The sequence below is a fragment of the Anopheles ziemanni genome, chromosome 3, assembly GCF_943734765.1.
Source record: "Anopheles ziemanni chromosome 3, idAnoZiCoDA_A2_x.2, whole genome shotgun sequence".
In the NCBI taxonomy this organism is placed as follows: Eukaryota; Metazoa; Arthropoda; class Insecta; order Diptera; family Culicidae; genus Anopheles; species Anopheles ziemanni.
This window is the reverse complement of record NC_080706.1, coordinates 14,000,583-14,016,547: the sequence shown is the minus strand read 5'-3', so window position 1 is coordinate 14,016,547 and position 15,965 is coordinate 14,000,583. Positions and strand designations below refer to the sequence as shown.

The 15,965-nt window shown below is 48.2% G+C and overlaps 1 protein-coding gene across 1 annotated transcript; it reads left to right on the top strand.

The window, feature by feature from the left end:
* Positions 1-1,031: 1,031 nt before the first annotated feature.
* On the top strand, positions 1,032-14,224 carry LOC131286198 (uncharacterized). The gene is made up of 13 exons (XM_058315121.1): positions 1,032-1,459; positions 1,518-1,741; positions 2,022-2,180; positions 4,620-4,808; positions 4,897-5,092; positions 6,876-6,980; positions 7,323-7,518; positions 8,739-8,927; positions 10,600-10,742; positions 10,832-11,415; positions 12,616-12,765; positions 12,831-12,953; positions 13,038-14,224. Exons 1-13 carry the CDS (start codon positions 1,155-1,157, stop codon positions 14,222-14,224), a joined length of 3,750 nt encoding a protein of 1,249 aa, XP_058171104.1. The 5' UTR covers positions 1,032-1,154.
* The last annotated feature ends 1,741 nt before the right edge of the window (positions 14,225-15,965 follow it).

The following is a 15,965-nucleotide window of genomic DNA, read 5'->3' as shown; positions in this document are numbered from 1 at the left end:
GCAGCTTCGAGCCCTGGAAAACAAGTTCCTGAAGCTTCTTTCGGAACCGGCGAGCAACGGTAAGCCTGTGTCGGTGCACGGGAAAACCAGGTAAAGGACCGGTGCTTCCAATATTGCCCGAAAAGAAAAACCTCCCGCACGTCGCTTTTCATCGTTTAAGATTGCGGGTTTGTTGGTTGATAGATTCTACCACACAGCGACAGCTCACATTGGTTACCTTGTCACTGTGTTGTCTCATTTTTCCTATTTTCACACAAGTGGTGGACACCACTCGATAAGGCGCTGGCTGAATGAATTCTGCCGCGAAGGGAAGAGTCTGCATAGCTGGTGCATTCTTGGAAGGATGCATTCTGTTCATCGGTAAACAACTCGGGCCCGGCTTTCATCCCAGTTCCGGACGCCCTGGGTTCAATGGAGTGTAAACACGGCCCGAACGGGTAATAGGTTTCTTTATTTCGGAACCGCACGTTGGCCGGGTTAATTACTTTGCTCCATTCAGGCGAAAGGTTCCTGTAATCCGCCTCCGGTCGGCCGGTCGGGAGTTGGGTATAAATTGGGATATCCTGAGCCCGGACCGGCGTAGTTTCCGGTGTGCGTTCCGTGCGTTCGGAAGTTCTCCCAACTGCGAGTTCCAGCCAATGGTTGGCCAAGTTCTGAGTTCTAACTTCACGTCGGCGGCGTGTGCCTGTGAACCTCTCGGTGTTCCGTGACGTGACTGGCAGGCACCGGGTCTGAGGCGCCCACCATCCGGACACTAATGGGCGCTCCCTGTTCTCGGACTTCTGCAGATTACGACCGGCGATTGGTTTCGGGCAGGTGAACCGCAGGTGGCGTCAACCCGGCACAGCATGGCCCGAGCAGGTCGGCGTGGCATGAGCAGACCTGCACGCACCCTAGACGCGTAGGAACTAGGACCCGGTGCAGCTGCTGCTTGCAGAACCCGTGCATACCCCCGTCCCGTGCGCGTCGAAGCGATGGTGCTTCGGGTTTGGAGGCGCGCGTAGTCGACGACACAACGACGACACAACCAACCTGCTCCCCGCTCAACGCCCACTTCTTCTCCACCTCCTCATCGTCATCTGCGAGTGCCGGGGTACGCGAAGCATGCTAGTGCCGCCCAAGCGCCCACCGGTCCAACTAGCAGCGCGCCGCCAATGAAGGCATTCGGGAGACTCGCTGACGGACGGCAACACGAGCGGCAACTGACGGCAGTGTTTCTCCTTCTCGCGCTATGGCTCTCCGGCGGCAGGATGTCCCCGTCCGCGTCCGCATCGGCCCCGGGAGGGCTGGCCGGGTCGGCTCCTCCGGTTTCCGCCGCGCTCACCAACATCACCTATAGCAACAGCGTGGTGAAGACAAAGTATGGACCACTGCGGGGCATCGTGTTCAGGGCGAGCCCGGTGGTCGTCGAGGGCTTCCTTGGTGTACCGTACGCGTCACCACCAATCGGCAGTTTGAGGTAGGTCTCCACTTGGCTCCCTGTACACCAACTCCGCACTGCACCTATCCCTTCGCAGGTACATGCCACCGGTAACGCCGTCGACGTGGAAGTTCACACGGCTCGTCGACCGGTACGCGCCCGTCTGTCCCCAGCGACTGCCCCGGCTGGACGGGGGCGATGGACCCGGCACGCTCGGGGATCTCCCGCTGGACAGGCTGAAGCAGCTGCGCCGCCTGATGCCGACGCTCGTCAACCAGTCGGAGGACTGTCTGTATCTCAATCTGTACGTGCCGCACGCAGGTAAGCACGCCCCGGAAGTCGTTCCCAGAAAGTTCAGCGAACCGATGCTCACACTGCCCCGGCCAGCTTCAATTCCGTAGTGCATTGCAGTGTAGACCGTACGAACACGACTGCAAGCATTGTGGGAGTGAAGCGGACCGACGGCACCAACTGCGGGAACGTGAGGTCTTCGTCACTTCGACACTTCGTGTCGATACATGTGTCGGTAGGTCGTACCAGCGCTACAGTTCTGCTTCTCGATCTCTCACTCCCTTCCTCTGCTGCCCCGACCGAACGGCAGACGAAACGCCACACAGGCTAGACCACCTCAAACCGTCAGTTGTATATATCCACGGCGAGTCGTACGAGTGGAACTCCGGCAATCATTACGACGGTACGACGCTGGCGATGAACGGGAATGTTATCGTAGTTACAATAAATTTTAGGCTAGGAGTTTTAGGTGAGTATCCGACCGCCATCGCGTCACGTCCTTCCGTTCCGTTCCGCGTTCCGAACGAAGTGTCAACTATTGTGCGATGAGTTGGGGGAGTTGGTGTGACATTTACCCAACTGTGTGACGACAACCCTTGATATAAAACTGTCAATAAAAACGCTCGACGTTGTATCGAACCGGAAAGAAGTTTGGCCGTTTGCAGGCGTATGAATTCTTGAAAGGCAATTCATTGTATTGCATTGCAAAGGAAAGTTTTATTTGATTAGATCATTTCTTTATATGACCTTTACGATGTTGACTACTAACCGCTGATAGTCTAGACCAGGGGTCGGCATACATTTTCTAAAAACGGCCAGATGATTAAAAAGAAACCAAAAGCGCGGGCCGAGTAGCTTAAACGGTGATTTAATGTTTTCAAAGTAGTACCAAAGGTACTATTATACAGTACTGTTTCAAACATTTTTATATTTATTTTCCTTAAATTTTGATCTTTTCAATCTTATTATTTTTGGTTTGTTGTATTATTAATGAATTTCTTTAATTGTACTTAATCCCCTCCTTGAATTATTTTTAATTATCTTGTTTTTACTGACGCACTCTCAGTGATTAAAATAAATCAGCTTCGAGAAGTTTTTAATATTTTGAGCAGTTATTTTATTTCGCGAGAAATTTTGATTCCATGAATATTGCTTATTTTAGATACCAAGTAAACGAATGATTTCCTAGTCTAGACCGATTAACATGTACTTTTATTTTGTTTATTACTATTGGATGTACAATTTTATCTGGACGATAAATCCCTACAATGTGTCACAATCAAGCACGATGATACGAAGGTTTAAAAGCCATTTCAATGGCAGGAAAGGTGTTTATCTTTGAACAACCAACAATGAATAAACCAATAAGTTGATAAGAATGTTCGCAATATATTCACTTTTTAATGGGAAAATTTGAACACCTAAAGTATATTAATATTCTTCCGAACGTGCAAAAATCTAGCCATTTCTAAAGGTGCTTTCTAAAACCAATCGAACGTTTTTTAATTCTTTTGAATCCTATGTTAGATGTTCACATTAGACTAAAAATTCAACAAAGGCGAGGCGTTCATTCTTTTAATGTAAAATAAACTTGCAAATGAAGATTACTAAACAATAACTTCATCAACATTCTTGTGATCCAATTAAACCCAATACCCAAATGATAGGAATCTTGTGTTGAAGATTTTAAACAAAACTATCTTGATCTAAACATACTTTGATGTGCAATAACATCTAAAAATATAGCTTTAATTTGTATAAGTTCTAAAACACAACGATCAATCGGGCACCATTTTGCAACAAAATAATTCTTTAACACGAAAGACCCGAGTGAAAAAAATTAAACGGTTTGCACTGTAGCAATGGTCAAAATACGGCATTCAATAAGAATATTTCCGATCGATTAACCCGCCCGCACCTGCACCCGCCCACTTAAAGTATCGCAAGTCGCGAAGCGATGTTTAATTATATTTTAACTAAACAACCGACCACGCCAAATGAATTCGCCGAGTCGAAAACTCCATTAAATTACTTCCCGGCAACGTCGCGCAGCGAAGCGCTAAAAGCCGGCCAAACTACCATCAAAAGTAATATAAAGTTTTGTGCAGCGCGCGTTTGATTAGCGGGCTCCGCGCGCGCCCCGCGTCACCAGGAAAAATCAAGTCGAGAGCGAAAATGCGCCGGGCGGCAAAGCGAAAGCGTGCGGTGACGCGCAAAAGTTTTCCCGAGCCCTCCCCACACTCCCACCCTGTCATAGCGCACATCCACCCACGTGCGCTGCCCATGTGTTTACGCACACAAATGGAAAAGCGAAAGGGAAAAAATATACCCTCGAACTAGGCCACCGCCCACCCACCAACGCAACCTCCCCAAACAGGGCCAATTTCGAATGGCAGGAAATCTAGCAAATTAGCGGAATCATTAGGCGGAGGGCAGCGGAGGAGACAGTGTGCCGGTATTGTCCGTAGCTTTTCCCTTCGCTGGCCACATAGTTGTCGAACATTCCACGGATGCCGGCCAAGCAGCGCCTTTGAAGCGCACAGTGTCCTTTGACAGTGTCGCGGGAAAATGGTTGCCTTTTGAAAGAACATCCGCCGTCCAGTTCGATTCGAAGCCTGCCATAAGAAGTTGCTACTTCGAGAGGGTCACTCAGCGAAGCTGGAATGTTGGAAGTGAGTGGAAATTTAAGCTAAGCTAAAATAAACTGTCGACAACCGAACCCGCCCTCGCGCTCGTTAATTAGTTCCTGCGAAATTGGAGTTCGGAACGTTCCTCGCGGAACGGAAGGAAGTGCCGGGTGGCGCGCACGGGCGTCATCTAATATGGCGCGTGGTGGAAACTTAAGCCGAGCGAGTAAAACTTTCCCATCCCGTCCCACTCCGATACTCTGTCGGTGCAAAATAAATAGGTTTTTTGAAAACTGGTGCTAAGGGAAGTGCCCAGGGCAACTTCGGGCTGATGGACCTGGTGGCCGGGCTGCACTGGCTGCGGGAGAACCTGGTCGCGTTCGGTGGCGACCCGGCGAAGATCGCGCTGATGGGTCACGGCACTGGCGCGGCCCTGGCCAACATCCTGGCCGTGTCGCCCGTCGCCGGAGGTAAGTGCCACGGTCGCGTCCCGACGCGTCTTGCCGGAACGATCCAATCTTCAAAGTCCCGTTTTGCGTCTTGTCCCAAACGTTTCAGATCTGATACACCGGGTAGTACTGCTGAGCGGGTCCGCCCTGTCGCCGTGGGCCATCCAGCGGGATCCACTTTCCGTGAAGCGCAAAGTAGCCGAACAGACCTCATGCGCCGGCGACGTCGTGAACGAGGATTTGGCTCCCTGTCTGCGGACCAAATCACTTGCGGAGCTTATGAATATATCGTTGAGTAGTCCTAGGTGAGTTGCGTCGTGCTCCTTCATTTGTCCCCTCGCCCACTCCTCACTCTCGCCGCTGTCGAAAGGAAAGCGAGTCAACCTCTTTTCCCTGTCGTTGACAAATCTTTACATCCAGAAACGTTGGTTAAAGTTCAAACAAGATTATGGTTTTACAAGCAATCTAGGAACAAAGGTTTTTAAAATTAAATCCTTAAACTTTGTACCGTGTTGTAAATATCACTCTTGATTCAATTTAAAATACCACCAACACGTCGACAATGAGTCGAATTTTCACCTTTTAAATGTTATCTATTGGATTTGTTCCGCTCTTTCGAAATTTAAAAACTGTCCTACACATAATTTGTAATTATAAAATGAGCAGTAAAAGGTAAGAGGAAAAACACGACTCGAGCGTCGTTGGTACGCAAGACATTCTGCTTCAAAACACGCCGTCGGGAGACGAGAGATTTCGGGAGGGCTTAAATTAAGCCCTTTCGCTGTTGTTTGGTGCTTTCATTAAAGTACAGGCTGTTTGTTTTTACATCGTCGAGCGATTTACCGGGCGCCGTCTGGCAAGATTGTGCAATTTAAAGCGATTACGATTACAAGCGACACGGACCTTTTGCCCTCAAAGGTGGGAATTAAAGAAAGCCATCTTCACACGGTAATGCTGGGTCCGTTCACGAGAGGCGGACATTTTTAAATACCGTACATAGCAAGCTAAAGAGCGCATCTCATTTCATAATTATTGAATCATGTTTTACTTGTACTTTACTTACACACTGTACTTTTTGACAAACAGAAGAACGAAAAATAGTGACAGTATGTTCTTCTTGATATTACTAGTTGTTGTAGAAATTTTCTAAATTGTTCCAACACTTTTTTATGGATCAATGATTATTAAAAAGAGTTTAAATATGTTTTTCAATACATTAGTGTATCATTGATTGACATTATATTAAATTGATTACACAGAAACAATCATTCTATTTGTTAATTTTTTATTTCCTTTTACGTGTTTAAAACCATTTTCTAGGGAATTTTCAGGATTATTAGTGTTTTAATAAAAGCCATAATTCCAACACTAATGTCAAAACTTACAGAAAAGCACAAATTGAAAATCATGAAGTATAAAAAATGAAAGATTGGCGCTAGATAACAGACCGGAAACTTTCGTTTCCAAAGAAATAATAATCAAGTTGTGCAACATGCAGAAACTTATTAAATTTTTGAGCAATTTGCTGGACTAGCTTTTATGGCCAATTATCAGAAAAGTTCCCTGCGCACCGCCATCCGCATCGTACGGTAATAAAAATGTCATCCAAAACAACCTTACAACCTTTTAGTTCAACCCGGATCCCTCTTGCCCCGACCCGTTATTGTCCAAGACCGACCAAGGCAAGACGGCAGAAGGTAGGACAGGTCGGTTGTTCAGATTGGACACGGAATCGCTGTGCAAACGAAACGCAAATTAAAGATTCATCCATCGGCGGAGACGGAAACGAACAAGAAAACGGGAGCAACGAAAAAGAAAACGTCAAACATCAGATAAAGCCAACCATTCTTGTACAGTCAGCACTTAACTTCCGGTGGTGCCAACCTTTCCTTTCCACTTCCGGCGGGGGTTTTCGGAGGGTTGCGATGGGTGAAACGCAAACAATCCTCCGTCCAACAGTTATTATCTGCTGCTGATTTTTAATTTCCACTCGTTATGCATTTAAAATTTGTTTGTTGTGTTTTCTTCGCTCACCCTCTCTCTCTCTCTCTCTCTTTCGCCATTCTTTGTACCATTCTTTCGGAACAGATTTTTGCCAGGATTTGCACCGTTTGTCGACGGAACCGTCATAACACCGGCCAAGGCGGCCGTTATTAATAATCTTAAGATACCATCCGATTCGGCGATAGCGAGGTAGGTTCGGCAACCGGGGGAAGGGTATGGGAACGGTCGGGGATCATGGGCAATTTAGCGAGGAGGGGCCGTTCCCATCAAACCCTACTTTATTGTATTCAAAGTGTCGGTGGGCGGTGGGGGGGAGCGAGAGAGGGCACACAAAATGCGGAACTGGAAACTTTGCAAAACACTTTGTTTTGCGAAAACTGTTTCCCTTGCGCCTCCGCCTTTCTCTCACCCCCGCACACCCATCCATCGTTGGTTTCGTCCTGCAACCAATTTTCTATTGGCTTTCCGTTTCCCTACACACACACACACACACTTTTTCTCTCTCCCTCTTCCTCATGCTCTCGCCACCAGCACCAGCGGTATCGAGTTCAGCAACTTCCACAAACAGGACGTCCTGTTCGGGCTGACGACGTACGAGTCCTACCTGGAGCTGACGGCGGCGGATCTCGAGTTCGGCTTCAACGAAACCAAGCGCGACCGCATCCTGCGCACCTTCGTACGGAACACCTACCGGTACCACCTGAACGAGATCTACTCCGCGCTCAAGGTGAGTATCGCTCACTAGCGTGGTTGGTTTCCCCCCCCCCCCGGTCCGCCACCCTTTCGCAAACGAAAACGGGACTTTCCCGCATTCCGTCCCGTCCGTAGCCGTTTTGTTTCCTTTGCGGGAGCAGCGAAAAAGTTTCTCCGATGCCCGAGCACAGTATCTTAGTTGTGGTTAGCCACAAAATTCCATCCGGTTGCAAGTGAGCAACATAGTTGTGGAAAACGGGCTGGTTGGCCGGTTGGGTCGAGGCCGTCCGAACGATCAGCGCACGATGAATCTCGAGCCCAGGTCGTCCGGTCGGGAAACTCGATAAACCTCGGCTGAACTTTCTTCTAACCGACCATCCTTAAGGCGAGCGGCCCGAAAGGAAACAAAATTCATGTTGAATGGTAAATGAAAATGGTGCTCATGCTCTCATGAAAAGCGAAATAACATTGTTCCAACCATTTCGGTTGCATTCATCTGTTTCACTTGGCAACGTTAAGTAACGCTCCCCCTCTATTCTTCCACAATGAAACAAATAATTCTTTTCCCCCCGAAGAAACGAAAACTCCTTAGCTTTTCCAGGCTGACTTCAGCCCCTCACCCAAGGTAAGCGCAGGGGCCATCAAATCATCGTTCGGATCAACGACGCAAACGGCGATGTTCGTGGCCCGGCATGGAATATTAATTGCGCCAAAGCGGTTTCCCTCGAGCGCCTTTCCCGGAAAACAGGATTACGCGAGGAGGAGTTGTACCCAATTTGCCGGGAAAACGGTTACCCGTTCGTTGCATCGCTGGAATTGACGAATTTGTTCGACGATTTCCACCGGCTTCACGCTCGAACTGGTCGGGGGGGGCCCGGTACTGTTTGTGTATGGAAAGTAGCTGGGAAAGCGATATAAATTGAAGATTTTAATAGAAAACGCGTGGAAGGATAGATGAGAAAGCCTTCCCCCTCAGCAAGAACTTTCCCAGTCAAACAACAAATCAGTCGCTGTAAGTGTAGAGTGGGTAAATAAAATCGAGGAACATTTTCGGCCAGTTCGACTGGTCGGAAAAGCGGCCGCCACGCCACAGCCCTTTTCTATTCGAACTCCCGTCAAATCGAGTACACTTTGATGGCTTCGAAATGTCGCCCACCAATCATCAATTTTTATCAACGTCAATAATTATTTTTCCTCCCTTTTCCGAAGTCCTTTGCTACCGTACTGACCAGGATTTTTCCTTCCTCTCCGCAGAACGAATACACCAACTGGGAGCGGTCGCCACGGAGCGCCTACGGGTACCGGGACGCGGTGCTGGAGCTGCTGAGCGACGGACTGACGGCGGCCCCGCTGGTCCAGCTCAGCCACCTGCACAGCCTACAGGGAGGCCGATCGTACTTTCTCCACTTCAAGCATCAATCTCATGAATGGAAGTTTCCGCAGGTAGGCGAGCACAGTATCGATTTCCTTTTGTTCTGGCTGCTTGTTTGCGAGGAGGTTCAACCAGCTAATGGGAGATTTTTCTACAAAATTGGTGCAACTTGTTTTGTTACGTATGATACTGATAAAATTAGGTTTCTATCAGCAAATACCACCTCGTTGTGGTCTTTTCACTTTTGTCTTTGATATTTTATTTTAGTGAATTTATCTGATCAACCCAACAATTATATTTCGATGGAAGGTATTGGTTAAAAGCATCGACCAAAGTTATTGATAAAGGATTTTTATGTGATTACGTAAAACATTACATCGTTTTATCAACTAGCACCCTTCATTCGAAGCAATAGTCTCAACCTACAACCTACATCACATTGTTTTTCACACACTTATTTGCTATTAAAACTCTCAATTTGACGAATTGGATCACGTTATAACGATAATGCTCATGTCGGTGTTCATATGCAACCCATATGGGGTTCAGTGGAACTGATTATCGTATGATATGCCCTTGACTGCTGCGCCATAGTAAACACCACGGGCTATAAAATAGTTTATAGCCGTGGCAGGCAATTATACATATATTACGGTACTTGGTTTCAAATACCATGGGATTATTATTCGCTTATAGAACATCAGCCCTACTATCGACAAACAAGGATTTGAGCAGTGAACGGTGTTGGGGAGATGAAAATACCTGCCAGTCTTGACTTGTTTGCAGCCATGTTGGAAAATTTTTGTTTCAAACATCATAAAAACATTTTTCATATTCGTTCTCATAATACAATTAAAGTATCGCATTGATTCTCATGTCAATCAAAATTCTATCACTATATATCATATTTCTAAACTGTTAGTTAAAATTGGTTTTCGCTTAGCCATAAAAAAGGACAAAATGCCGAAATAGGAACAGAGTAAAGCTGTGATGAAATATTAAAGGGTGTAACTGCTCTGAAAACACCATACCTCTTTGTTGCAATGTATCCATTTCAGCACAAAGGAACGGGTAACACCATGTTCAAACCCAAAACTCCCTTCAAACTCCACAATATTTTGATTGGAAATCTCAAATTAAACCCGCGCATAGAAGGAAATTCTTTCGACGGGTTCTAGTGTGGTTTCCCCGGAGCGCGTGAACCGCGTGCTGCTTTCCAGGCGAGATAAATTTCATAAATTCGAAATTATACCTTATTTTATTTGCCCCAGTATCCTTCTTGCCCCGGAACCTCCTTGCTGGTTTGCCTTCTATGGAGCTGCGGGAAATGAAATTTCCAGCAAGGATTTTGCGTTTTCGCTCCCTTCCGTCGACACAAATGCTGTTGCTCGCGCATCGCTAGGGCAATCTTCTCCCAGCGAAGCGCCAAGCTCCTAAAGGTAATTCAATTGGAGCACCTCGTTTTGCAAACCCTCTACCCCGACGTGACGGGGAGCAACGTTTTTGCGGGGAAAATTTGGAAAAATCTCGGTTCATTTGGGTCGTGTTTACCTAGGAAGCTGTATTAGATATTATTATTTTTCCTTACAATAACACAATCAGTACGCCGCCGGCGTTCCGGCTCAATGGAAAGGGCTGGGCCGGTCTCTGGTCCGGTATTGACTTTGCTCTCTTTCGTTCCCGGTGCGGCAAAATGGCTCCACCAAAAATGGCCACCGATGATTCGGACGCAACCCCACACAGCGGAGCGGCTCCGTTCGAGGCGAGGATGTGCCTTTTGCATTAGGATTCTCACCATCACCGATGTTCCCACTCACCCTCACTAGGTTGGATATGCAGGTCAGCAGCGCCGTGATGCGTTACTTGTGTAATTTTGTAAAAACGGGGTAAGTGTCCGGTCCCCGGACGGAGGGTCGGCCCGGTGCTCGTAAATAATCGTGTCAAACGTGTCAAATTCTGGTGACCCTCACAACAGTAACCCCAACGGGCTGCGCTCGTCACGTATGGATGTGTTCGTGAATAGCAACAATAAGCGTAGCTGGAATCCGGCGAAAAAACCGCACAACGAAACGCTCATGCGTCAGCTGGTGACGTCCTTTCGGGGGCAGCCGGTGGCGGGGGCCGGTGCTAGCGCCACCACCTCCGACTCGTCCGAGCGGCCGCAGGAGCTGCTGATGCAGCAGCAGCTGCAGCAGTACTACCACAAGGACCGCCAGCAGAAGCATTCGCGCAAGAAGCGAAAATATGCCAACGATTTGCAGCGCTTCAGCTCGCGGGAATCCGACGATGGGTACGGTTCGAGCGAGGAAGCTGGTGGTGGTGGTGGTGGTGGTGGAGGTGGTCGACAGAACGGGTCGAGCGGGGACGATGACGGAGGGCGCGACGGAGACCAGAGCGAACAGGAGCAGGGCGGTGAAGATTCGGACGGACGGGGTGAGCCGGAATCGAGCTACTACAGCGTGGACAGCGACTTCGTCTACAGCGGGTTTACGGCGATCAAGTACAACCTGCCGTTCTGGGGACACTACGACACCACCAATCAGGTGTTCATGGAGATAGGTAAGGATGCATTAGCTCCAGTTTCACGTTACCTTTATGGATTGCCCTTCCACGCCCTCAATATCCTTGCTTTCCTAGTGCTTGGGAAAATATCGGCGGATCCTTTTACATGTCCTTGCGGCTCGTTATCTTCATACATCTTCTGCAATCTCTGCAAATTGTTGCTGTGTTTGCGTTATCGATTACCGTAGCGTCTTTTTGAAGCCAATCTAAGTTGATGCAAACAAGTTTCTCCTGCACCAGAAACTGCTCGACTGGCGCAAGATCTTTCTCCGAACAATCCCAAACAAATTCCAAAACAAGCACTTTGTTGCAAGAATGTTCCGCCGTACTTCACCATTGTACAACAGACGGCAAAGGAAACTGTTCATTTAGAACAAAATGAATCTTTTGAACAATATACAGTTACTTAAAAATGTATTCGTACATATTAAGATTGTGTAAACTAAGTGAGTTTTAACTAAACTAATTATTGGAGTGATCACTATTTCACTCTCGATATCATTATTTTTATAATATTATCTAGACACTATTGACACTATAAACCTTCTCCAGTGGATAGAGATTTTCGAATTAATTACAAAGTAAAACGAGTGTTAGATTTCCATAATATAGTTTGTACCATTTGAGTTGGGTGGTTCGTGAATAATTCAATCAATTTATTTCTTGGAATCAAAATTTACTTTGCAAGTACAGCAGACACTCAATCATCCGCAACCGATCCTGTTTTTGTCTATTGTTTTACTTTCACACCCTTATTTGGTGGATCGATTCTATCTCAAAAATATTGCCAAAAAATGAAATTTGACACCCGATGTACCGGTTGTCGAATTAATTCTGAGAAGACCGTGAAAAATTAGGTTCATTATCTTAAAAACAGAAGCTGGTGACTGATTTATTTTGAAATATTGAAAATCCACTTTCTACTGTGTACCTACGAGCTGTGAAACTTTGTGTTTTAGTCAATAAATCACTTGTTTAAGGGTTGATTTGAAATATTTCTTTACTCTCAAAAATCCAAGTAATGCAAATGATCCGCTGCCTGTTTTGCTACTTGCACAATCCAACAGAATATTATAATTTCGATTCTTATGAAACTGTTGTACGGATATCGGAATAAGGGATCGTTTATCCACAGATATGTATTTCCCCTTTTTAACCAACTCTCAACACCGACACGCTGTTTTTATTCCTCTACAGGGAGTAAGGTTGTACCGAAGAGTCATTATCGTGGCCACAAGCTGTCACTCTGGCTCAGCCTCATCCCTCAGCTCCATTCGTCGTTCAACATTCCGGAGCTGTCGATGAGACATCATCATTTCAGCGAGGAAAACCCTGTCTTCTACGATGGTATGATGGATTCCTGTAATGTGGTCAGCCGGAATCTGATTGGAATTTCTCTCACACTGTAACAGGTCTCGTGAGGGAACAGATCGTTGAGCCACCGCTGGTGCACATCGGGTTCGTGACGTCTACCACCTCGAAGATGCACAAGACGGAAACGATCGCTTCGACAATACTGCAGTCCATCTCCACCGGTAGGTTATCCGGTAAGGCATGTTTCGGTTGCTTTGGGAGGAAACTAAGCTAGGTCGGTATTGTGTGTTCGCTCTTCCCCCCAGAGTGTCCCCCGAACATCACCTTCATCCAGACGGCGTCCGCGTCCTGGCCGCTGCACAACTCGGCCCTCCCGGCACAGCACGGCGACTCGAACCGCAGCCTGATCAACCGGCTTACGAACAGCTACCACCGGAGCTACTCGACCGCGCTGGCCATCACGATCGGCGTCGGCTGCTTCCTGCTGTTTCTCAACGTGCTGATCTTCGTGGCCATCTACTACCAGCGCGAGAAGCGCGAGAGCAACTCGCGCATGAAGATCAACCTGCTCGAGCTGGAGTCGCGCCTGAACGTGGTCGAGTCGTCGTCGGCGGCGGTCGCGGCTGCCGGGAAGGTGGCGGCCTCGGCCACCGATGACAACAGCTCGTCCAGCGATCCGGCCGTGCCGCTGCAGCTCCAGGACACCGAGCCGCAGTCGAAGGGATCAGGACCGACGATATCGCGGGCGGCTTCCAAGGTTTCTTCCGCCGGCGGCATACAGACAATCGAGCTAGCGCTGACCCCGCACTATCACGGCCACGCCACGCACACCATGCGCCGCAGCAGCACCTCCGCCATCAAGCACTCGCACAAATGTGAACTCCAGCAGCAGCAGCAGCAACAACAGCAACATCATCTCGCGCACCATCATCACCAGGCCGGGGTCAGCAGTCGGACGGTTTCACCCAAAAAGGTGTCCATCGTGTCGCCCAACCCGTCGGACAACCGGTCCTCGTCCGGGTCGGCGTCGTCGCTCACCTCGGACCACCACCCGATCGCCGCCCCCGCGGGTCGCGATTCACGCAGCTACTCCGTCGTCAGCCTGCCGAAGGAGCTGTGCAACCAATCGACGCAGTACGACTTGGCCGAGGTGACCACCGACACCGGACCACCGCCGAGACCGACGATGGCCAGCACGGCCACGATGACCCGCCGGCGGGATTTACTCGTGCGCGAGGTTGACTTCCGGTCGAGCACACGCTCGCTTGCGGCGAAAGACTACGACCACTCGCTGCAGACTGCCGGAAGCGGTATCCTGCGGCCTCCTTCGCTGCACCAACTGCACCACCATCAGCATCAGCATCTGCACCAACACCAACACCACCAGCAGCAGCAGCAGTCACAGCAGCAACATCCGTCGGATTCGGCCACCGGAACCAGCGGCGGCGGCGGCGGCAAGAAGCGGGTTCAAATTCAGGAGATCTCCGTATGAGGAACGTTCACGGGGAAGCGTAGAGCGTGCGGGCGGTTCGGAGTCCTACTTGGGACGCAACCGCTGACCGCTGTCTTCCGCATTTTTGTTGTTTTTTTGTGCGATTTGAAAGCAAGCGGAAGCGCTGTTGGAAGTGTAAATATATAGAAAGAAAGAAAAACACAAACTTACAAATTTTTGCTGTAAGAATACCCGACGATAACCGGAGAGCAAACCCCCACACGCGCCAAAATCCGGATGGGAAGCATAACGGAAGGACGGGCGGATGGACGGACGGACGGACGGGTGTGTGAGCGACAGGTGCCATAATGGCTGCTGCGCAGACACCCGAGCGAAGCGATGAAATGAAATAATAATAAAAATGGAAGACTCGTGAGAGTGAAACGAAAATTTAAAATGTCTGTGTCACATTTTTTTAGTAGCAGTCGTTGAATTTTATCTCGATATGACAGTTGACAACTCTGTTGCGTTGTTTTTCAGGAAAATTAAGTCTTCCACAATTGGATCCAGGGTCTGTCCGACGCGTTTCCCCGGCAGTGGTGGTTCAATTTTCCCGGAAACCAAACCACCCCCGTGATGAGAACAATATACAAATTTACCTTTCAGCAGCGACGAAAGGACGAATTCCACTCGAGCTACAAAGCCGTTGTGCTCGAACAAGCATAACTCCGCGAATGGTTGGTGTTAAAAATCATTCAAGGATTTTGTGTGCGTCAGGCGGTGTGGTTGGCAAAGGGTGCCTTCCTTATTTTGGTACCCTCTACCACGCCGCAACAAGCGCGGATGTGATGCGTTGCGCGTGTTGAGGTTAGGTTTTCGTCGGAATTTTTCGCCAACATTTCCCAGACGCCCAGGAGCTGTGTTTCGGTGGAAAACCAACCGTCCGTCAACAACGGGCAGATTCTCGCACCTATCCGGCCTATTCAATGGCAGGGCCAATAGATGACGATGATAATGATGATGCTGATGATGGAGGCTAGAGGCTCTTGGTTCGCCCTTGGAATGTTCAGTCGGTTTCCTGGAAGTCGATTCGATGAAATGTGAATCCATTTTGGTGCGTGCGTGTAGCAGGAAAATGCGGGAATCGCAAATGGGTGCCATCGAATTGAAACTAATTTAGAGTACTATGGGGTAAGAAAGCGCACTTTGTTTGTTTCACACATAAAAGCTAAATAGCCCTTTCACCAAATAGCTTTTAAATTCCTAAGTTACATCCCCATCAGTTAAGATATTTCTCTGTAATTCTCTCCAACTTATTATTAACTACCACTTTATACAGTAGACTCCCGATCTTCAGTGGTAGGATTATCGATTGCCATTGCTTTTTTAAATAATCGAACACTCGTATCGATACTTGAAGATTGTGAAAATCATAACTCAAAGTTCCCCACTTTTCTTACATCCACGTTCTTTATCTCTCCTAGTTTCTTTTTGTTTTTGCAACCTGTTGTTTGGTATTGTCTATTGAGCTTTGTATTATTTTCCGGCCCCCCTTTCCCGCAGATGATTGAGAGTCTACTGTATTTAAATTTGAAATGCGCGCACTTGCCCTGCCATACTCTACTACATCTGCCTCCACCAGCAGACTCTGGCACGAATAAGGGAATTTAAACATTTTCCTTCGCTCGTTCCGTCGCGCTTTTCTTCGACACAAGCCGCAACCAGCCCCGTCGCCAGCGCAACAAACGCTCCACCGGAAGGCATCCAGAGACACCTGGCCACCTGGATTCAGCCGGAATAA